General features: G+C 43.6%; 1 protein-coding gene across 2 annotated transcripts in view; it reads right to left on the bottom strand.

Moving 5' to 3' along the window:
- zswim5 (zinc finger, SWIM-type containing 5) overlaps positions 1-10565 on the bottom strand; it is a gene marked incomplete at its 5' end in the record, with an annotated part of 59160 nt that extends 48595 nt beyond the window's left edge. The window contains one exon of one of the 2 annotated variants that reach the window (XM_079172828.1): positions 9956-10565. In XM_079172828.1, coding sequence (XP_079028954.1) covers positions 9956-10559 — 604 coding nt within the window. The remainder of the gene's footprint in view (positions 1-9955) is intronic. The other variant, XM_079172827.1, reaches the window with a different exon arrangement.
- Positions 10566-24141: the final 13576 nt, after the last annotated feature.

Raw genomic sequence — 24141 nt, 5'->3', positions numbered from 1 at the left:
TGTAGGTTCTTTTTCCCAAAAGTTAGATCGTCTCTTGTCCCGTGTTCTCTTTAGCCTGTCAACAAACTCCACATTGGAAAGTAGCAATTTAATAGAACTGAATACAAAAAAGTTAATTTAAAAAGAAAAGAGAGAGAAATTAGGGCTTTAACTAAATTACAAAAAAAACTAGAAACTTTAGTTGAAAAGTTTTTGTTAGCTGGCCCCATATGCTCCCCTCCATCCAAAAAGCTGCAAACTTGCTCCACAGGTCATACCACCTTATGTAAAAATGAAATAAAAATACAAAAATGCCCAACTATCCCTTTAAGCTTTTCTGGAATCTTCCAAAATTGCAAGCAGCAAAACATAAAGAAGACAGACGCACATCCAGACGCCTTGAACGAGAGTTCTGCTTGAATGCGTTCCATCCAACCATCAAGTAATCAACAGCAGGAGATGAAGAGAGTAATGCTGCTTATGTCCCTCCCCCACTTCAACAAGAACGGTTCGGGTCAATAACACTGGAAGTTTGAATTTGGAGGTAAAAAAAGTACTGTGACACAACTTCTTTGTCTTTCATGTAGTCCAAATAAAGTAAAAATCCACGCGAACAATCACATCCTCCGCATAGGAGGTCCACCCCACCCCCCAGAGATTTACCTTTCTGTTATTTTTTAACAATGTGAACTGTCACTGCTTTTCCTCCCTCACCTAAATCACCCTGGATTTCCCTGTCTTGTTGAAGCCACAGCGGAATGAGTTATGAGATGAAATTACCCCCCCCCCCCCCCCATTATAGAATTCAGGATCACGAGACAGAGTGGTTGGGGTCTGTTTTGCATTTCAAATACTCCCTATATCCCCCTCCATGTCTGTCCATTTCCCTCCGACATTTGTTAGGCAATTACAACCAAACGAGGACATAATAGTCCGGCCTGCCAGCCTCGGCCTTCTCTTTCATGTCCAGCCTCTCTTTCCGAGATGTGGACAGGGGCCAAATGTGTACACACACACACACACACACACACACACACACACACACACACACACACACACACACACACACACACACACACACACACACACACACACACACACACACACACACACACACACACACACACACACACACACACTAAAAAGACAGGTGTCGAACAGTGCAATACCTGAATGCGGCAGGCTGTCAGCTTCAAACGTGAAAAAGGACATGGCCACCATTGACCTGGGCTGATAATTGCACACCCACCACCCAAGGTAAAAGCACTGAAGGTGGAGGGAAACGCACATGGGACTGGGAGGGCGTGAAAACAGGACAGGAGTGGTAAAAAACCTGTTTGCTCTGTGTGTGTTTTTTTTTTTTTATCTCATCACATGCGCAGACACACACACAGCCTCCATATACACACATGTTGTGCTGACAACTGTTATGACAGGAGCTGTTGTTGAGGGACGAGTGGCTGAGCAAACAGTACTGATGGTGAAGAATGCCTTTTTCTTCTTCTTTTTTTTAGCGCTTGCAAACTGCAAACAAGTCCGGAGTCGAAATGAAATAGCTGAAAAATCTCTGCAAAAAAAAATGTGGCTGAAATACCCGAGGGCCAGGTTTACACAGAGAGCACGCAGGAAAAACACAATGCTGGAAATACAGCGAGGAAAGAGGCGGGATTCATTTCACAGGAGTGGGTGCTGCACTGAAGTAACACTTCCATTTAAAAAGCTTCTTTGGCTTTAAAGTAACAATCTAGCTAGTTTTTACATTAATTCAATGGTGAGTTGAATTAGTTTCAATAACACAGCGTTGATAATATCCATACCCAGTTAATGAAACCTTTCCCATCTCTGCAAATGGTCAAATGTCCCAGGAGACATTTTTCTTTTGCAAGGACGTAATGCCATCTACATCAAAAGAGCAGAGAATAAGCTTCCAAAAAACAGAGATTGCAATTTTCTTGGTTGATTCTGTTATAGTCAGATTTTCTTTCTAAGAACGAAAAATGACAGCAAGGTTATAACTTATAGGTAACTTTTCTATTTGTATTACCGTCCTGAAAAATAATTACAGAAATTCGACATTTCTGTAAGTTTCTATTTGCATAACAATACACCACTGAAATGATTGAGGAATAAATAATTGTATTTTTATTTAAATACGTGCTTTTATTAGAAAAAACATTGTGGCACTAGTTTAATTACGTCTTATGTAGCTGCTAAGAAGTAGGGCAAACAACTGGATTTATTCTAGTTTCTCACCAAACTTTGAACACATCATGACGGCTTTATAATTATTATAAACCTTTGCCCCAATAATTGTTTTTTACTGAATTGAGCTTGAAAGAACCATAATGTAAGTCAATGCAACCTCCGTTAACGGTGCAGCTCCTTGCTGTCAGTGGACGAGCCGGTCACTGCGATCACTCTGAGCAGTACGCATAGGGAACTATGGTCTCAGTCTCTAGTTTCAAGTCTTCTTCAACACAGCATGATGTTCATTTAGTAAATGATGGTCCTTTTAGAGTAAAATAGACCATAAAGCAGAGGATGCTTTGGGGCGGGCTTATTGTGAATAACAGGTTGCTGCGCGAACCGGACCGTATACAGCTTCTTTACGTCACTCCTCCACAATCCAAACATGATAACTTCTGTTCATTGGTTGCAAAAAAACAACAACATGGTGAAGGCCGTAATCAAAGATGGCGACGGCAAAATCGCTGGACGGCAAAACCACTCAGTCCACAAACCACTACGTCTAGTCTATGGTTATTCAAACGGGGACAACAGTGAACACTTTTCCTCTAAAGTAATCACGGTGTTGCGATCTGTCTATACACACACACACACACACACACACACACACACACACACACACACACACACACACACACACACACACACACACACGAACAATTGTGTGAACATAAAAAACGGCTTTCTTTCTCACCTCCACATACCTAACCGATCTCTGTTTGCTGCTTCAAACCCTCTTTTTTGTTGTTGTTACTTGATGGAAGGAAGTCCTAAAACGACAACCTCCGAGTAATATTTTAGATAATCAGCTTTCGTGCGCTCTCGTTCTCACGCACACGCGTGCGTACAGGCGCCTCTTCCTTTGATGAATACGAAAACAGAGCGTCGTCCTAATGGCCTCATCTTTCACGAGCCTCTCCGAGAGCTAATAAGAGTGCGGGGACGAGTTGTTTTACCAGTTTCTCTCTTTTCGAGTGTGGCGGGCACGGAATTAATTACACTGATTAAATGTTGTCTGTCTGCGTTGTGTGCCGAGGAAGGGCTGAAGACAGCCTGTGTGTGTGTGTGTGCTTAAGTGGCTTAAGTCGTGGTACAGAATGGGCTCTGCTGTGAATATGCAATGATAAATAGATATACAAGAAGAAATGCACTTAAGGAGAAAGAAAATAAAGAAAAGATTTGCTTTTGCAAATTAATGTCCCAGCATCCAACTACAATTACCACGGCTGTGAAGGTTAAAGCACTTTCAAGTTGAAAATGTTCCATTGCTTTAAATGAATATAATGATGAGCATTTAAAGAATGTAAATCAAAGTTTCAAAGGGCTTTACCACGAAAGCAGCCAGACATAAGAATCCAATTACACTGATGTACATTAATAGGATCGTAGATAACGTAAAACAGGCACAAAAAACACAAGTAAAAGTAAGAAAATGTGTGTTTATAAATTGTGACTTGAAACAAAATTAAAGCTGCAAACAGCAAAAAAAATTATTAAAATGCCCGATATGGAAAAGTACGCTACATTATAGTATTATGAGTAAATACTATGCATTCTCACACAAAGTTCGAAATAATGTTAATGATTTCTTTTTTTTTTTTTAAATCAGAGTATCTTTACACACAGAATTCAAATGCACAGAGTCTGATGCATTGTATTATTATGTTTCTTGCAAAAATGTGCAATACAAGACAACCTGACACTGTTAAAATGACGAACATTAGCAAGAAGCTATCGATTAGCTGCCTAGAGGGCAATGACTACAGTATGATGCTTCGTAACGTTAAATCCTTTGTTTTTGTGATCAACCCGATTCCCCGCGGTTCTGTGACCACACCTGCCACAGTCTCTTTGAATTCTCTGTATTATTTACTTTTGATTGTCGTAAAATGCTTTTGTGAAGACAATCAGCTTATTAGAGGCCATTTTGGATGATGACGTTTGCATGCATGTTGGCTCCGAGTGATCAAACAACTCACATGAGAAAAAACGCAAAAAAATCCAAACTCTTCCGAAAAACAATGACAGACACAAGTTCCGGAGTCGTCGTGTAAACGGGATTCACACAACGTGAGGTCGTATCTACTTTTTAAACGTACGAAAATATACGTACTGGGTGTGCAAGGGTCTATAGTTTCCAGTCTATAGACTGGACCGAAGAGCCAACAATGAAGACAACCAGTCAAATCTTCCGACACATACAGTACATGTATTACTTCCTCCAGAATACACATATCTACAGCTTACAGTCAGTACAGGGTTCCTCTGTGACGTTACACAGAGGAAATGAGAGCCAACATCCCGACGGCGTCAGTGTTGCTGTCGACCGTCTGACCTCGCCCTCGCTCAACGGAGTCATGACAGACTCTTTCCAGCTTTCCCAACCAACCATCAACACTTCCTCGACCAGCGGCAGGAGCAAAGCAAAGAAGAAGGAAAGGAAACCCTCAGAGATCCCGCCTTGGCCCACTAACATCCCTTTACTATGTGGGAGCCTACAGACAGAATATGATTAAAGTGAGAGTCATCTTTCACTGATGCAAGGCACAGAAACGGAGAGAGGATGTGTAGGAGAACATATAAAAAGGGCACGAAAGACAAGAGTTACATATAGTTGCGTCGAGTGAAAGGCAGATGAAGGAATTAGGATGGAGAGCAGAAAGAGGGAAAATGAGCTGTGTCGAGTCATGAGAAAAGATTGGGGGATGAGGCGAGGGAGGATGAGCTCACCGCCTCCTTCTGTCTTGAAGCGCAACACTCTTGAGCAATCGGAGAGCGGATTTACACCAGAGGCTCGCGAGCTGCTCCACAACACGGAACCCTGCGGCCATTCTGCCGGGAAATTACATCTGAGGAAATACTGGCAAGACCGATCACCAACAACTCCCTCCACACACACACACACACACACACACACACTCACTCAACTAACTGAGAATCACACATGAACCACACTAAAAAAAAAAAGAATGATGTGAAATCTTATGCAAATAGCTGCTCTTTTACACACTTCAGGGTAAAGTTTCTCCAAAGCCGATCTCAAATGCCTACATTAACAATCAGCTACACATTCTTAAAAATAAGCAATATTGGACGTGAAGTCACAATTTTGCCACCGGATTGATTACTTAACCTATATGCCAAAAACATGACCAAACATTCACAGTTTTCGGCGTCTTGAATTTGAGGATTTGCTGCTCGTCTGTTTCATACCATTGCGATATGAATTTTGGGGGGTTTGAAGCAATTTAGAGACGTCACCTTGGGCTCCGGGAAGGACTTGCTTTTATGATACATTACCTTGAGAATTCTTCATTTTTTTGCATTAGTTGCCAGCTATCCTGATGTAGGCGATTTCATATCTCGATAACGATACATATTTTACGATATAGTACGTTTTCTGGTAAGTCACTCTTTCTCATTTGATCAAGAATATTTGTGGAAAATGAACTTTTCATGAACAGTTTCAAATTAAATCATAAAAAATAAAATAAATAAATATTTTGTTTGTTGATCGCATTGAACTAAATGGTCATTGGAAGTGTGAAAAACAAAACCGTACTCTTCAAATGGTATTCCCTCAAAATATTTCACGTTAGATTCTCCGAGACATTTAAGTCGGGAAGTTATCAGTTTAGACAACGTAATTGTGCGTCACGATAACTCGATATGTGATGATACATCATCATATTGAATTATCCCCAAACCCCACTTTGTATTTAACAAAAGAAGCCAAAATTCTCAAACGGTACATATTGTCTGAACACAAAAAGACAATCAAGAACGTTGCCTGTCTTGAAACGTTGAAATCATCTGGAATTGATGAGAACGCTGTCTGATCCCAGAATACATTTAGAAAAAGGATGACCAGGTATTCGATGTGTCAACTTTTAGTGCTGTTGAGATACTCAATCGGTACCAAAAAGTGCTGATGCTTACAACCCAGCCCTGATTAAAAGGCGGCGGCTTCAGGACGTGCGATGCTCAGAGTTCAGCAGCCCCACAGTGTGGGCTGACTGACTCTCCCATACATTTTAATCCTGTTCAACTTTGCTGCCTCGCTTTGTCAGAGTCACCGGTGCTTCAAAAGGCGTCGGGGACCCATTACAGCTTTATGTAACGTTGCAGAGACAGGGGACGTGCACACACACACACACACACACACACACACACACACACACACACACACACACACACACACACACACACACACACACACACACACACACACACACACACACACACACACACACACACACACACACACACACACACACAGGACCCCCCCTCTTTCTGTGAACAAGGGGTTTCTCTACAGCTGGGTAACAAAGCATGACCCAATAATCCCAAAGCTTGACTCAAAGCTTAAGAACCCCCCCCCCCCATCCCTCCCTCCTCTTATATCCCTTCCTCCCGCTCTCTGAGGACTTTATAAGGCTCTGACGAAGGGGCTTCAGGGTGCACATGTTTGTGCGTGTGTGTGTGTGTGCGCGAATGATGTTTTTTTTTTCAAATACAAGTACGCTTAGCTTTGATTATTCTAATTATGACTCGGAGCGAGGAGTAGATTATTATGAACACATGGGCCGATGAGTTGCTGATGAGCTCACGTCTCTTCAATCCGTCAGTATCGCTTAAAAGAGGCTGACAGACAAAGACCTTCCCGTGTAATGGGCAGAGGGCATATGGGGCATACCAACTCATTTTTTTGAAATTGTTGACGCGGACATCTTTGATGGTACACCTCATCAGTTCTTACTGAATCCACCCTCTTTTCCCAAACCATGTTATTAATACTCAGCTTGCTGGAGGCCCTGGTGCATATGCAAACTTTAAGGGCAATACAGATCAGCCTGAAAAGATATGTATATCCCTCATGCAGCTCCGTCTCATTACAAAAAACGAGATTTTGTGTTTCCTCAACTTTCTATTTTGGCAACAGCAGGAAACTCCTCCTAGTCTGGTCTTAAACTTTCCGAGACTCGGACACCGAATCTGTCAAGTCCCACACAGTAGAGAAGCAGACCCCCCCCCCCCCCTTCCTTAGCACTAGATCTCATTAGCAATTACCTGGGGAGAAAAAAAACAAGAGGAATTCCAGATCTGGCTTTAGGCACGCCGATTCTGAGAAACCGGAACAAAGTCTCCAGACGACAGTGTGAGTTGCGATGGGGAACAGGAGCTCCCGCTGTGAATGACCAAAAAATATATAAATCATATCTTGTGATGGCCTCGCTTCAGTGTTTCCAGTGTGTCTGGTTGCGTGCTTGGTGGGTGTCTTTACAACCTGTCGTGCACCAGCGGACGAACCAACAGCGGCATCACCGAGCCCCGGCTTCATGCAGACAGATGATGACTTACAGCAAACTGAACTGAATTAAAGTGGAATAAAAGCTGTTGGTTTTGGTGTACAGACCATATACGCCACCTTGTCTCGCGCCAAACGCCCCCGGCTAAGTTCCTATTACAAAGCGCTTGGCGAGTCCATCTTGCTTCCTTAAAATAAAAAACACAAGTACTTGTCGCTACTCTAAGTGGCGATTAAATTATGCCATGTCGGGTGAAAGCGATCTTGCCACTGCCGTTGTACAGGTTGCGTAACACGATCCTTAATGAGCGCCGCGCTTGGTCGCAGAGCCCATCCGAAATCCAGCTGTGCAGCAAAAACAATTGTTCCCCTGTTAGGTGAGTCAGTGAACACCCCGCCACGGTAACCGGTTCCCGTGGTGTGCAGTGTTGGAACAAGCCAAATCTTATCTTGGTGTCACACAGCTATTTGACCCCCGTCTTCTGCGTTTTTTGTTGACAGACTAGACAAAACCGTGTGTGGGGGGGGGGGCTCGAGGCAGGTAAGACTGGAAGCGTGTGCTTTTTTTTTTGACGCTCACAACCAATGGGAGTGCGGTTTCTTAAATCCCCCCCAATTTGCACGCTGGCATTATGTGCTACAAAACCTTTGAATTATTTCCAATGGAATTCTGTACATGAACGCACCAGAATTAGCAGATTATTCCCCCAGTTCAGCTCACACACAAGATACAGTTTCACCTGTGTGTGTGTGTGTGTGTGTGTGTGTGTGTGTGTGTGTGTTGGAGCAGCAGGTCGATGTCTTTGTAATGACAGGAAGTGTTTAAAAGTAGGTCACCTCTTCGAACTCTCTCAAACACACTTCTGACTTCAATAACTGACAAAATCAACTTCCTCAGTTGGACCAGAACCCATCAAGCCAAACAGCGACGCATCTCACTGAGAGCAAATATCTCACTTTCATATTCACAAGTCTCAAATTTCATTTAATTATGGGGGTGGAATCGATAAGCATATACGATGCAATTAGATACAGGCATTCACAGAGAAACGCAGCAGCAGCCACAGCCCCCCCCCCCCCCCCCCCCCCCCCTCTCTCTCTCTCTCTCTCTCCAGATACCTTGGAGCAACATGAAACCCCCAGACAAGCTCCAGTGGCTCTCACACCATATGGCCGAAGAAAAATCTTCTCCCGGTACCCACAAAAGGCTGGTTGTTGTTTTTTGTTTGTCTTCCCCCCACAATCTATCGGTTTCATCCCATCAATTTCCCCGATGTCTAAAGCTAATTCTGTGGCTGCGCGGAGCCGGGTGCGTGAGAGCTAATGAGACCGTGAGTGGAGATGAAGCTCTGCGGAATGGCCCTTTGTTTGGAAACAGCCCTCTCTCCGCAGAGCGCTGGAAACGCGAGACGCGTATCGATCATTTCGACTGGGAAGCCCTTTTGTGTTGCGAGCGACTGAGAGGCTGCGGGTAAACGCACTAATAAAACGCAGTTTAGCATTACAGGCAGAGTACTAACGGGTTAACTTTAGTAATAAATATAAAAACAACACAAAACACTCCTAGCGTGTATTCTCCACGCTGGTGGCGACTGCGCTCTTTGTCCGGTCCGACCAGCAGTGGCAAATAAACAAAAAGCTGCGGGGGGATTTTTTTTTTTTTTTTACGGATTAACGTTGGATTAATCATAATAAGGGACCCAATAACCGCCTTTGTTCCTCGCCTAAGCCGTCCTCAACCGACGGCGAGTTAAAGAAGAAACGACTTTTTTTTGCAACGAGGCATTCGCACAAACAAAAATAAAGCCCCGACGCTACGACGCTTTTGTATCCGCGTCTGTCAACCCTCCTCCTTCCGCGCCTCCCCCCCTGCCAGCCTGCCGGGGTTACGGCTCCAGCCAGCTCCGACCGTCGACGAGGAGCCCCGGAGAGGAAGGAGAGTGCTCGATAGTTGCCTAAACACGGTTTTCTTGTGTTTGAAAGCCCCGCACACACACACATACACACAGCGAGGCTTCAACGTGTCAAGGCAAAGCCGGGCAAAGACGCAGCAGCCGGCGGTAGAGCTCCGGAGTAATGAAAAGCCACAATAGGAAGAAGCCCTTTAATTTTTTAACAGCAGCTGCTCGGCTAAGCTAGCAAGCGACATTATTTTCGCTTCTCTTTTCACAGAGGGGCCGATAAAAGGTCGAAAAACTGACAGCAAACGTTTCCCTGTAAGCCTACTAAACTAAAAACACGCACAGAGCCAAGTGCGGTTGTATATTCGGGGAAAATAGCCGCTTTGCATACTTTCCACGATAGCAGCGAAAACTTCCATCAATCATCCCCAGTAGAGCTCCAGCGACGAGACTTGGAAACGGTCCACACTGTTTGGTGTCAAAAAGCTTCGCTTCGTTTTTACTATAATATTCCACTTACCGACTTGTAAAACGTTTTCCACACAACCGGTCTCTAGCAGACGGATACCCCGGCGGAAAGGCAGTCCGTCTCCCGTCCCCACTGCTCCGGCTGCCCCCACGGTAGCCGTCGTACCGGTAGATCCTCCGCCACCGCCGGCGATTGTAGCTCCGGACCCAGCACCCCCAGCCCCGCCGGTAGCCGCCGACGGACCCTCCTCGCCGGCGACTCGGCACTGAAACGAAGAGTACATGCATATCTCCTTTTCGTTGCGGGGAAAAGACCAGTAGACGATGCGGCGCTGGACGGGCTCCGGGATCCGCTCGAAGCGCTCCTCCACTCTTTCGAAGGCCCACTTTTCCGCTACTGCCTTCGCGGCGCAGTCCAGTAGGGACTCCGGGGAACGAAACCGGGAGCTGGGCAACCCGCTGCCGTGGCCGGGCCCCGGGCCGGGACCTCGGGGAGCAGGGCGCAGGCAGGGTCGCTTGCTGGCTGGTGGTAAGGAGAGGAGGGGATGAGGCGGCTGTTCTCTGCGTCCTTCCGCCATGGCGAGCCGATCAACACTGACTAGACGGACGGTGTGCGGACACCGAGCAGCAGCAGGAAGCCGAGTACACACACACATACACACACACTTCCAAACACGCACGCACACACGCTGTGCAGCTAGTGTCACCCAGACAGGATATCAGACAAGACTTCCGACCACAACTTTCAAAATAAAACATGGTATTTACAAATTGGCATTTCACCGAAAAGTGTGCGAATTGTTAAAGGGAATAAGGTTAAAACTTCTCATGAGGGTCTTTGTATTGTCATAATACATTATTGTTTAGTTACACTCGCCATACTACTCTAATTTATATTTGTATACATATATTTATACACCTTTTTACACAATGCAACATAGCATACCTTTGACAAATGCATCACACATTTCAATGTTACTTCAAATATCAACTCTGCTATACTTTCAGGTATATTTTTAATATCTTATTTCAATATTACTGTGACCAATCAATAAGTCTGTCGCTTTCCATTTACTTACTAATGTCTGATTGATAATTAAATATTTTGTTGTTGTTTTGTTGGCTATGAATAGTCTGCGTATGGTTTATAGATTAGGATCATAATCAGAATAGGCTGGAGCGGAGGGGGAGCTGTCTGCCAACACAGGTCTTCCTAAATTCCACGTATACCTGTTCCCTTGCTAGCCTAATATTAAAAATGGTAATACAACTCTATTACATGATGATTTCTACTGAAGTATAACTGTTGGTGATGATGCTGGAGATCAATTCAAGCCACAATTGCTCGATTGAATAGAATCAAAAAGTTGGTCAAACAAGAATATACCCATCCCTTTACAGACCTATTCTGAAATAGCTGAACTTAAGTTCACTTCACCATTTCTTTATAGGGACTTCACCACAGAGGAGGAAAACTATAGGGATTTGACCTATTCTTTATTATATGAAGTTGTTACATCCTCTTATCTGACCCTATTTCAAATCAGCAATTGATTCAACAGGAACCAGTTGTTCAGACCTACATAGAGACCTACACAGATTGTTTTTAATCTTTACCTTTATTAATCCATAGCAGGTTTCAGTGACCGCTCATTCCCGTTACTGTACCTTATCGTGTGATTTTTTTTTTACCAGGTTGTAAAATTAACAATTTTTCAGCCACTGTAGGTCAATCAATTATTTCAGATGAATTAATTTCATATAATTATAAAATCCAGTTATTATTGAGAAACATCATTTCCATGACAATCAGCAAAGTCATAGTTTAAAAATGTATATCAATTCTCATCACTGTGTCCCAAAAAAATAAGAAAATAAACCTGATATAGAACCCACCAATAGTGGCTTCCACAGCAGCAGAAACTACAGCATAGATGCAGTTATGTCAGCCAAGCATTTTATTGAATAAAAGTTCTCTGGTAATATTGAGTCTTTTATTTTCATAGCCCAATCTCTTAATTTCCTGTCTCTAAAGCTACACTTCTGTGTGACTTGATGCAGCTGAGCAGGCAGAGAGAGGGAGAGAGAGGGAGGGAGAGAGAGAGAGAGAGGAAGAGGGAGAGAGAAGATTGATGGGAGATGGAGGACGTTACATGTCACTAAACAGCACAATAACAAAACACTCCATGTCTCCTATCAGCGTGGAATGCCAGCTACAGCTCCCAGATCTGCTCGCTAATATTCAAATACGCTTTAATATTTAAATGAATGGGTGTAAGCCATTGATGCAAAAGCAAGCATTTGATGCAATACAAAGTTGGCAATGAAAAATACACACTTAAACCAAACACCAGTTAATAAGAAACAATCAAATGAAATAGATATACACATACATACTCCTATTGAACGTGTGTTTTACTGCTGTTAAAATGACCGTTGCACTCTTCCTCTGACATGACAGTGAAGTTGCCAAACACTGGCGCATTTGAAATCAAAGGAGATAATGATTCCCCGGCTTCTCCTCATGAATAACAAAGTTTACTGTTTTGCAAATTGAATTCCCACCGTTATGTGGCCCATAGGTACCAATGACCTCAGGTTAGTGAATACACATTCATTTGAATGGGTGCAGCATGCACTTCTGTGGCCGTGTGCCGCAGCAGGACACGGGGGCGTCGGGAGCCATGTTAAAGATATTCAGAGCAATGAGCCTCGTTTTTCAGGCGGTACGCCGCTCGTCAATGTCTCACTTCCAATCAAACAAGAGGCGGGCTTTACTACTTTACCACTGACTTCCTGTTGTGATGCCAGTAGATGTGGTGGCCCCTAAGCTTACTTGGCACAAACAAAACCAAAGCACGTCCTGGTAACGCAGCGTTACTTGGATTTATAACGGCAATATAATTACTTTTTTGGAATTTGAATGCCTTACACTACTCATAAGTAATAATATTTCAGTGTCCGACCTTGTTTGTAACTACCACGGTGAAAGTGACCTAATCGTACTAATATTTTAGGTACATTTTCATGTTTAAACTGTGAGAACGTTTTGTAGTATAGGGCTACGGTCCTTTGGTTTGCCTGTGCATGTGTGTGTATGTGACTGTAGCGGCCCTCTGCTGAATACCAGAAAGAATAGCGACAGGCCGACAAACTGCGGTGGAGCACACAACACGAGGCTTGAGCATGATTGAGTGTGTCCCTGTTGTGTGTGTGTTTATACAGACCAAATTCTATGATAAGCCATCGAAGAAAAAGAAGCTATATTTGCCTGTGGACATACAGTAGTAGAGGTCGGTATCTACTTTAAAAGAAAACACCTTTTTGTTAGACTATCCAATTGGTCAACTTTTTAACTAAATACATTACACACACAGAATGTATAAACACTGACCAATCAGAGTTCTTACGTTCTCCTCGTGGTTGCGTCCCAGAAATGCTCTGCAGAGCGTTGGTGGTGTGGCTTGAACTCTAAAGGGCACTCTTTCGCTCTGAAGTGGGTGGATGACGGGACACAAAGCACAGCCATGTTCATAGCCAAGGGATCGCTCATACTCGGTGAAGTTTTATCGACACAGGCATTAAAGTTGCATTATTGCAGGATAACACAAGACAGCATTTACACTTTAATAAACAAAGCAATTTAACAAAGGATCATTCATGTTAACCGAGTGACACACCGTGACTGCGTCTGAGGAGAGAGACCGTCGTCACTTGTATGATTAACCGTGTCAGAACTACAAAAGACCCGCATTCTAAGTGTGGCCATGTAGAACACATATAAACAAGTTATCCTGAAGATGTGGTCAGACAACCTGTTTTTTGTTTTCAGCATGCTAAACCCTTCAGGTCTTTGGGTGGGGTAGACCTATGGGCTACTCATGGACCTTTTTAAAGCGCTTCATGTGTTTTCTCTGTGGGGTGCCCAATTATTTCACAACGAAAATCAGCCCCGTCTCCTAAAAATGATGTACCCGCACAACGGAACTGCATTGTGAATATTGTGTTGAGGATCATGTTTGCTTTTGACTTCCCACAGATACGTTTGAAATCAATCCGCAGATGTCCACGTGTAGGGTGAGTTATTTTCTTGTCTGAACATAAGCAAGTGCTTTGGTTGCAGCTATGTTTTGTTTTAATTTTGTCATCATTTTTAAACCAAACCATTTTTTGTGTTTTGTTTTATAACCACATGTTTCAAACTGTTTAAAAGTTCGACTGTATTTGAGAAAATGTGTCCCCTTGAACCGTAATGGAGAGTAAAGTTTAGTTATATTGGGAAGTTATTTTGTAGGAGACAGTGTTGGCAAAAAGACACCATAGATGACTATTTTTGACTCCTGACTGGAATTAATTCATCCGATTACCAGGTGGTGATTACTCAACTTAAAGGGTTGATTCACAACGTGTCAAGTCTTTCTAGGAGCAATATTCAGGTGCTCATGTGGACATAACACATTTTTCTTGTTGTCATCATTCCTCCTCCTCATTTCGTCCATTAAGAAATCTCTTACTAATGTTGCTTCTAATGGAAGTGATGGCGAAGATAATCCACACCTATCCCGTACGAAAATGTTTTCCAAAGTTGATCTGGAGTTAATATGATGCTTCAACAGTCAAGAGTTTGACAAATCAAGCAAGCTGGTTTCATCCAGCGCTGGTAGCTGTACCTACGAAATCGATTCGTATGCAATCCACGTAATCGTGAACGACAAAGTATAAAGACATGACAAACCTACAGAGGACGGATGGGAGTGGTGGTGGATTGGTCAAACAAAAACGTGTCTCTTACCCAGGAGACAGTTGTTGGTGCCCCGTGTGAAATGAGAAGGCAACGTTGCTTTATTTGCCACACCTCCACACTTAAGTAACGCCACTTCCACAGTGATTTTAACCTAAACCGCGATCTTTTCCTAAACCTTACAAAAGTTTCGAAGTATTTCACAATCTATTTCTCAACCTTACCAAGTAGCTTCACTGCCTAAACCTTACCAAGATGTTTCCTGTGAAGACGGAAGTTTATTTTGAAAAGGTTGACACGTGTTGTCTGACTTTCGTAGGAAGAACGCACAAAAAATGAGGGGTGACTTCATAAGATATCATACAAACCATTGTGTAAGGACACATTGAATCAAGTAGGTGTCTTCCAAAGTTAGACATTTCAATATAAAAGTCCCTCTTTTTGTTACTACTCTTCCTCCTCAGCTCGGCAAGGAAACACTGTTCGGTGAAACACCAATAGAGAGTTTTTATACTAAAAGATATATTATGTGTGGACTGTTGTCCTCCATCACTTTCATTGGCAGCGCTTTAGGAAGGCTTCTGTTTTTACTTAACAAAATGGCGAACCTATCCTTTAATTTCGCTACAAAAAAGATCATTTTATTAACTTGGACGATACACCTTCTATCACTCGGCATATGATCGAGGGTTCGCACTGAGCAAGAAAAGCGAAGGACCTGCTGGGGGACACATGGATCACTTTGGTGCGGTTGTCAGTCGGCTAATCATGTGACCTCAAAGGCTGGGTGAGGTTTGAGTGAAAAAGGGTTCTTTGGTAATCATGTGGAAATACAGAGAGACCCGAGGCACTCTCAGAAATTGTGTTCATTAACTCACAATTATGACTTGCCAAATAAAATAAAAGCACCTCGATATGTGTTTGGAGAGTGTTCGTTCCTAACATATCATTTACGTTCTTTCTCTGACCTTGTATGGGCAGCTCCGCTTTCTCATTTTCACAGTAATTGACAGTTGTGTGGGCGGAGAAGATGTTTCATCAGCCTGGGGTGAAGCCAATCTGCGCATAATGGCTAATAAAATGTCTGATGAATGGACGTCACGGCAGAAATTAAGCAGACTATCTCCTCTGAAGTGAACTCTTTGGAGACGTGGGGGGGAGACATTTGTCGCACGAACGCAGAGACAATATCCAGACCTGAGTCTCTCTGTGCTTCCCCTTCCCTCTTCTAAAGACCTTTTTTGGCGTGCAATTATATTGAACAATAGGCCAAAGCCGATGGAGGATGCAACCCGTTACCATGGAAATGATTATGATGGATTTGCGGATAGACAGAGCAGGTAATTGGAAAAAGATTGATGGGTGACAGGGCGAAAGAGAGAGATAGAAAAGGACGGAAAGAGAGAGGGATGAATTACCGAAGCAGCAGTGGGAGGAGAGGAAGCCATATTACACCCCATCTTTCTGGGATTTACAATTATATAATGATGCATCCTCTCTCTCATCAAGTCAATAGGCAATCACTCTTTCTGGCTATCGGAGTCACACCCTATTCTCTCTTTCCTCCCTGTATCAGAGCGTCTTTCTTTCTCCTCCATATCCTGTTTTTCGTTGTCTACCCTTCTCTCTCCCGCCTCCAACGAGAAAAGTGGTTCCATTGTGTATATTTCCTCTCATTATCACCCGGCGCAGGAAGGGTAAAGGGTAAAGACACCCCCATGTTAGGCACACATACATCCACACAGCATGCCAGCGTCCAGGGGGGGATGTAAACATGAGGCGTGTTCTCAGACTTGCGGAGGAGCCTTGAGGGAGAAGAGGCTGCTTTACGATTGGAAGGTCACCGTTCAGGATCCACAGGCCGGATTACAAATTCTCGGTGAGGAGGAGGAGGAAAATGAGATTCTCCTCTCCTACCACTGCTATCAACCTGCCCCTGAGCAAGGCAACAGAATTCCCAGGTGCAGCGGTGAGTCAGCTCAGTGGGCAAAAAAATAGCATACTGTGTTTCCGTTGGGCCGCCCACAGAGGAAGTAAGGAGAAACAACTGAATGTGAAAAAGATGGCAGTGTAAATAAGGCAAATTATGTAAACCAAACCAACATTCCTGTTAATAAGAAGCACATCGCGTTCAGGAACCTTCTGTCTTTGTGTCTTTACTTGACGATACCGGTACTCACAACAAGCTGCAACAAAGCAGCAGAGATGAAAATTCCAGTATTGATATCAGCGTTTGACCATTTAAATCCTCCTCCTTTAACTTCTCCTCTCAAGCTAAGCTCAGAACAGTATCTTAGTAAACAGGTGAGTACATCAGCTTCTGAATTATCAGCGGCTCTGCAGTGGAGAGCACAGGAAGCTGTGCTAATGCTAATGCTAGGTGAGCATCAGTCGTGTCTTTTCCACTAACCGGTGGTCGAAGAGAACAACGCCTCACGTATAACCACGATAACCACACAACAAATGCCTCATTTTCACTGCATGGTTTGGCTCCACTCACTTTTGGCACAGGGTCCTTTTCCTGAACTTTCGTGAAACTGCCGTGACTTCCATCTTCAGCACGATACTCGCTGAATCCTTTCATCGGCAACCAAACATAGGAACCTCTGCACTTGTACGGCGTAGTTTTACAGGCTTCTGTTTTAAAAAAATCAGGCTCAAGAGAATAAAAGAAAATTGGGGCCGCTATTAACGATAGCATGGCTACTCTTCTTTTGCTAACGGTAAAACCAAAAATGAGCGAGTCAGGTTGAGTAGAGCCACACCGTTCCATGCAGTGGGAATGCGTAAAAATACTGGGGCCGGCTGTAGCCTCAAAATGTCTCAAATTGTTTTGTTGACTAAAGCTAACAAAATCAATTTGCTAAGATGTCACTAAACAAAAAACTAAAACTAAATCAAACTAAGGTGCCCAAATGAACTCTGATTTTAAATGGACATAAATGGATGAAAGGTCACATTAGGGATGGATTCATCTTAAGTTCCTCAACTAACTTTGGGTTGAAATTGATTAGACCCAGAATATTCACCATAGCACAATATCAACTTAATATTAAAAGTATTAAAACTAGATTGTGACACAAAGCCCTGCATAAGGCAGGGGCTCAAGATTAGATGTAAACGCAGAAGCCACATTAAGGTGTTTTCCAATTTCAGTTAATATTAATCAGTTAATCAAAATTACCACAAACTAATTGCCACGCAGTGAAACTGAGGCTTTTGCGGCCCCTGAGGGTCTAGATTTTCCATGACTGGAGATCGCTGGGTCTACTGTGTCCGACCCGGGTTGGGTGCTGTGTGAGAAGTCTCCCCACTGCACATTTCAGTACACAAATTATACATGTTGATTTGTTTTAATAGATATGACAGATTTCTGTTACGTTACACAGATGTTTAAAAATAAAGCACCACTCACACATTCCCGCCCACATTCCATGCACACATTCAGCAGTCCGACCACCCACACACATATGCACCCATGTTCTCATTCGTATCACATTCTCAAATAATACGAAGGCATGCTCGTTGTTTTTCGTACTCAGCGGGCGCCTGCTGATCCGTGGCCAATGGAGCCTACCAGGAGTCCAATGGTACACACACACACACACACACACACACACACACACACACACACACACACACACACACACACACACACACTCTCCTCCGGGGACAAGAGTCATGTCCTGAAGAGCGAGAGAGAAATAGAAATAGATCTGTGTGCAGCCGGTGAGAGTAAGGAGAAAAACATAGCTTTAGCACAGTGTGAAGACATTCAATAGGCAGACAATGTGTGTGTTGGCCTTGACACAAGGCCACATGCACACACACTTTTTGTCTCCCAGAATCCTGCTAACCAAAGGGCTGACAGCCACGGAACATGCTTTCCTCACCACCAAACACTCCACTCGAGCACTTCATCACTTGGGGGACAATAGAGCAAAAAATATCCACCTCTCTCTCTCTCTCTCTCTCTCTCTCTCTCTCTCTCTCTCTCTCTCTCTCTCTCTCTCTCTCTCTCTCTCTCTCTCTCTCTCTCTCTCTCTCTCTCTCTCTCTCTCTCTCTCTCTCTCTCTCTCTCTCTGCGTTGATGGCTGTAATCATTTTCAATTTACTTTCTACTGCCGTTTTGTCCTTCCGCGCTCCACTGCTTCATTGTACACTGATATAAAGGCTGCAAATGAAGAGGCAGGAGGGGAGAATGGATCTGTGTGTGCATGTTACTGTTTGGTCACATGCAAGGCCTCGTAAACTGCTGACCTGATTTGGAATTAAAGCTCAGTGAATGGTTGGCCACACTGTCGAGAACTGGTTTTATTCAAGTTTCCAATAATACCCCTCCCAGTGTCATAATACGCTACAGTGGTCTCATAATATTTCCCAAAATGACAAAAAAAGGGGGGCATACTCTTTGTATTTTTGGTTTCTACTTGGTTTACCCCAAAAACAAAAATACATAGTTTTCCTCTTACCTGTAGTGCTATTTATCAATCTAGATTGTTTTGGTGTTAGTTCCTGAGTTTTGAAGATACCGGGCTCTTTCCACAAATCATGACCCAGTTACTGAAGATAATCCCCAGACCTTGTTGTGAGCGGTTTCATGTGGGCACCACAAGCCGAGTGCAATATAGTTCCATTATATCTGAGTGAAGGCAGTCTTCTTCACGGACGATATCTCCAACACACACCAGAACTATCTAGACTGATATATTGCACTACAGGTGCAAGAGGAAACATATACAATTTTGATTTGGGAATGTCCCATCAAGCTGTGACTATACCAGTGAGAAATAATAACTTGCCGTAGTTTGTCGATATCCCACGAAATGAGTCTGACAAACAACCATCTTTCTGCCAGGAGGCCGCTGTTCGTTCCCCATGTGAAACGAGAAGTCAACCGTAACGGCACTTCTGAGTTATTTTAACCCAAGCGACTATCTTTTCCTAAACCTAGCCGAGTAGTTTTGTTGCCTAAACCTAACTAAGTTGTTTCCTGTGAAGATGGAAGTTTATTTTGAAAAGACTGTATGCATGTTACGAGTGGCAATGGACTGGAGTTGCTGGAGTTTGTAGAAAGACGCACAAAAAATGAGGAATAACTTTTTGTAGGATACGTTGCACTTTAACATAAGCAAATGTATTAACCAATACATTTTCAAACATAGTTTGCTATCTGTAACTGAGAGGATTCAAAAAGCTGAAATGCCATTTTAAATAATAATCCACGTTCTTACATTAACGACGGATCAAATGATACGATGGTGTGGATTGTGAGAGGGACTGTTAGTGACCGAACTTTGTGCCGTTTTTCTCACAGACGAATCACCAGAATGAATACCTCCCAGGCTATGTACACTGTGGATGTTCTTCAGCAGATTCAGACATTTTGTGGGCAAATAACCAGCTTTCTCCGGCAGAAACCAACATATGTTAATCAGATTTTTGTGTCCCCCCCCCCTCCAACCTTGTTAAGCAAACCCGGTTTCTAATTTACACAGCATCTCAGAAATTAGGTTACCGCCGAAAGCCGAGAATAATCTGATTTCCAGAGTGCACACAAACGCGGCGAGTGACAAACGCAGATCGGTGCGGCGCATTTTGTCAGCCTGACACGGAGGTGATGATTAAGAAGAGGTGTCAACAGGCTGCGGATTGGCCAGACACGGTTATGTGTGGACAGAGTCTGTGTGTGTATGTCAAGGGGGAGGGGGAAGTGTGCAATCACCTAACCTATGGCGAACTCAGGAGTGTTTGCGCCTGAAGACACTTCCTCTCCAAATTGCAAGCTGACACACACACACACACACACACACACACACACACACACACACACACACACACACACACACACACACACACACACACACACACACACACACACACACACACACACACACACACACACACATTAAGCTGATGAGATGTTTTCTGAAGGGGCTCCTCCTTAGCAGAGGTGGCACAAGCCTTTTAGCAGCTACTTATGACCCTCCATCAACCTACAATACACTCTCACACACAGGCTCCAGGCAACCGGCCCTCTCCCTCCCTCTTTATTCGAAGCTTGATTTTACCCTTTCATCGAGTCTGTCTCTTCCCCTTTTCTCATCTCCACCTTTCTACTCCACTGGATACTCTTGTTTGTGTCAAATCCAATCCCTCCTTCCCTCCCGGCCTCTCCCTCTATCTCTGCTCCTCCTCACATCTTTGTCTCCTCTCCATTATCCCCTCTCCTGCCTCTTCTCTCCTCCTCTTGTTCTACCTCTTTCACCGCTGACTATATCTCCCCCCCTTTTATTTGCGTCCTTTTCTCGCTATCCTTCTCCTTCTTAAGTCCTCCCCCTTCGCTCTTTCTCCGTCCCCTATTCTCTGCTCTCTTTACAGCTCTCTACTGAGCTTGCTCTCTTCTCCTTCTTCTTCTTCTTCTTCTTCTTCTTCTTCTTCTTCTTCTCGTCTCCTTCCGCGACCTCTCACCCTCTGTTTTGCCCTTGCCTTTCTCTCGCCCCTTTTCTCTTTTCGCTGCCCTTTTCTCCTTCACTCTGGGTGTCGGGGGCTTTGTGGAGGCTCTCAGCCCCCAGTGGGACATCCAGCGGGAGAGAGAGCTGGAAAAGCAAACTGTGGGGCATCTGAGGGAGGGGAGAAGATGGGAAGGAAAGAAACAAAGGCGGGAAAAGGAGGAAAAGAGAGGTGGGAAGAAAGGAGATAAACCAAACGCTTGTGTGGTCACGTTAAGCAAAAAAGTGGCCCCCGCAGGTTTTTACTTTACCACTTAATATCTTTCCAGCACTGTCTTTAAAAATCATAACACATGCCAAAATTACAAGTCTGCATACACAGAGAGATGTGAAATTGTTTTGCTCAATTATTTGCTTGACAATTGGCCTCATATATAAACTTGATTAGTTTCCAACAAGCTACTGGCGTTTAGCCTAATTTAATGCAGTAGACCCTTTGGCTGAATTTTCCTTTGCTCATAAGAAACCCATATGGGGCCCATATAGTCAGCCCACATCAATATGATATGTGGGACCCATTGGACCCATATGGACACCACACTGTGAATCCAGTTTAAGCCCGTTCCCAGGCCTCATTTACCCCTTATAGAGCCCAACGTGTTGGCGGAGTAATGTGCCAAGAGTGGACTTGATTTTATTCTGTATTATACGTGATACAAGAACAGATAGCAATCAAGCAGATATGGGTTGTATATGCAGTCAAATAAAATAAGTCTGTGAAGATTAAATACCATGCAACATCACTGTGGTTAGATTCAGAGTGGTCCATTTAATCACAAAAAAATGGCTCCCAAAAGACGGCCCGTTTAGCCATTACTTTCCCCAGGAATTATGTTGCTTGATTTCACGGCGCACACTTTACGTCCAATGCAAACGTTCTCTGTAAACGCGGACAGAAGTGCGTCCTTTCTCTAGCAAAGGTGGAACATAATGGTGTGGAGGTCAGGCTGCATGCAGAAGACCAGAGTGTGAGTCCCCCTTGAGATCGCCCAATGAACGAACTGTAACCACGATCAACCTTCACCAAGTGCTTTAGTCGCCTAAACCTTAAACCACACAAACCGATAGTCATTTAATCCATTTTAAAGTAATACTATGTGTAATGTGAACAAGACGCTTGTAGAGAGGAATCGTTTAAAGTACGCTCCTTCCCCAGCATCAAATGACGGCCAGTACAAGTTAGCGGGTAGCAAGCTAAAGAGACAAACATTCCCTCAGTTAATGGAGACCAAAACAGCTCTAAAATGAAGGTGTCAAGTGGCCAGAAACACAACCTCCAAATGTATGCTGGATAATACATCAGTGTCATCTCAAATGTTCTGCCACTGCCAAGCGCCCCGCAAACCATTTTACCATACCTTAATCATAGTTTTTTTTTTCCTGTTATGGTTTGTTGTTTTGCCACAACTTCAAACCATTCTGATTTGTAAAGGTACAGTCAATTATTTGAAAAATGTTAAGGGCCCATCGGTAGCCTTGAGATTTCAGGTGCTGTGGATGAACAGCAATGTTCAATTCCTGCTCGGGACATTTTGTTGCGTGTCGTTCCCCATTTCTGTCCCCTTATATCATTGCCATCGTCTCTTGATTGGCAAATCTTTGATAAAGGCATACAAATGCCAATAGTATCCCACTATAAAACAAAATGAAACATCATGCGGCTACATAACCAATGCCTTGAAAACATTCTACTCGAGCAAAACTTCAACTAAATAACTCGTAAAACAAGTTGCTTTGAACTGAATCTAGGTGGAATCTTGTTGCCTTTAATTTTCAGAGAGATAGAAAAGGCATTTAAGCCAGTATTGTGGTGTCCACTCATGAGACAACACCATGTAGATGAAACTAAAACTAAAGTTCCGATACGGAACGTAAAATAAAATGCCAAGCAAGTTTTTACCTCTGATTTCAGCCCTCCTCTCGGTTCCTTTCACTCTAATTGGACTCCCATCTAATGAGAGAGAGGGTTACATTTGAAATTGCTGACATTACTTCAAAGCTACAGAAATCAGTGTCTTCTATCCCATCTCTCTAACCCCAACCCCCTTCCAACTCTCTCTTTGCTGCCCATTTCTTTCTCTGTATGGGCTCATTGGGCCCTGATTGGAGGGTGTGTGTGTTTCTGATGTATCTAATGGTGATAAGGGGTGATTTGAAGTGTCTGTGTGTGTGTGTGTGTGTGTGTGTGTGTGTGTGTGTGTGTGTGTGTGTGTGTGTGTGTGTGTGTGTGTGTATGTGTGTGCATGTGTTTGTTCGGACATGATTTCACACCCAGCAGCCTTATGGTCTCATCAGCCACCACATCGGCCAAATGGCTTGTGTGAGTTGGAGAAATTGCCGGTTGCCTGGTGTGTTTGTGTGTGCGCTACGGTGCTCACATTAGCCGACGCTGTGCTTGCTTGAATGCATCCTTCTGTTTGTGTGTGTTTGTGATTACTTGTGTGTGCATGTGTGTTGTGTTGTTCCTCGCTCCCTCATTTGCATGTTCAAACAGGATTAAGTGTATTGAGAGAATCAGCAATAAACAGTTCTTTGACAGAAGACAAATACAGCAGATTAGCATTGCAGATCAGATAACGCCAAGAGGGGAAGCTAGCTCTCACTCTGTTAACGTCTTTGTTGTGTGTGTGTGTGTGTGTGTGTGTGTGTGTGTGTGTGTGTGTGTCTGACCAAAGTAAAGCTGGAGTTTCTCCTCTGTGTTGTAACTATGAAGGTGACCAGCTTGAGCTTCTACAGTTGTTTTTTCTGCTGAAGGTGGTGATTGTTGATAGTGAAGACAACCTAAACAGGCTGAGGCCATGTCCACATTACCCCGTTTCCATTTGGAAACGCATATGTTTTGCTACGTTTACACTGAGCGTCCACATTACGCCGGAGTTTTAGAGAATTGAATACCGATCGACTACCAGGTCAATTTACTGATTACAGGCGATGCTGACCTTGTTGTCTTTACTAGCAGCTGTTGTGCTGTTAAAGTCTGCATTA

The sequence above is a fragment of the Pholis gunnellus genome (assembly GCF_910591455.1).
Source record: "Pholis gunnellus genome assembly, chromosome: 14".
NCBI classification, from domain to species: domain Eukaryota; kingdom Metazoa; phylum Chordata; class Actinopteri; order Perciformes; family Pholidae; genus Pholis; species Pholis gunnellus.
The sequence above is the reverse complement of the archived record's forward strand: the minus strand, read 5'-3'. Positions and strand labels throughout refer to the sequence as shown.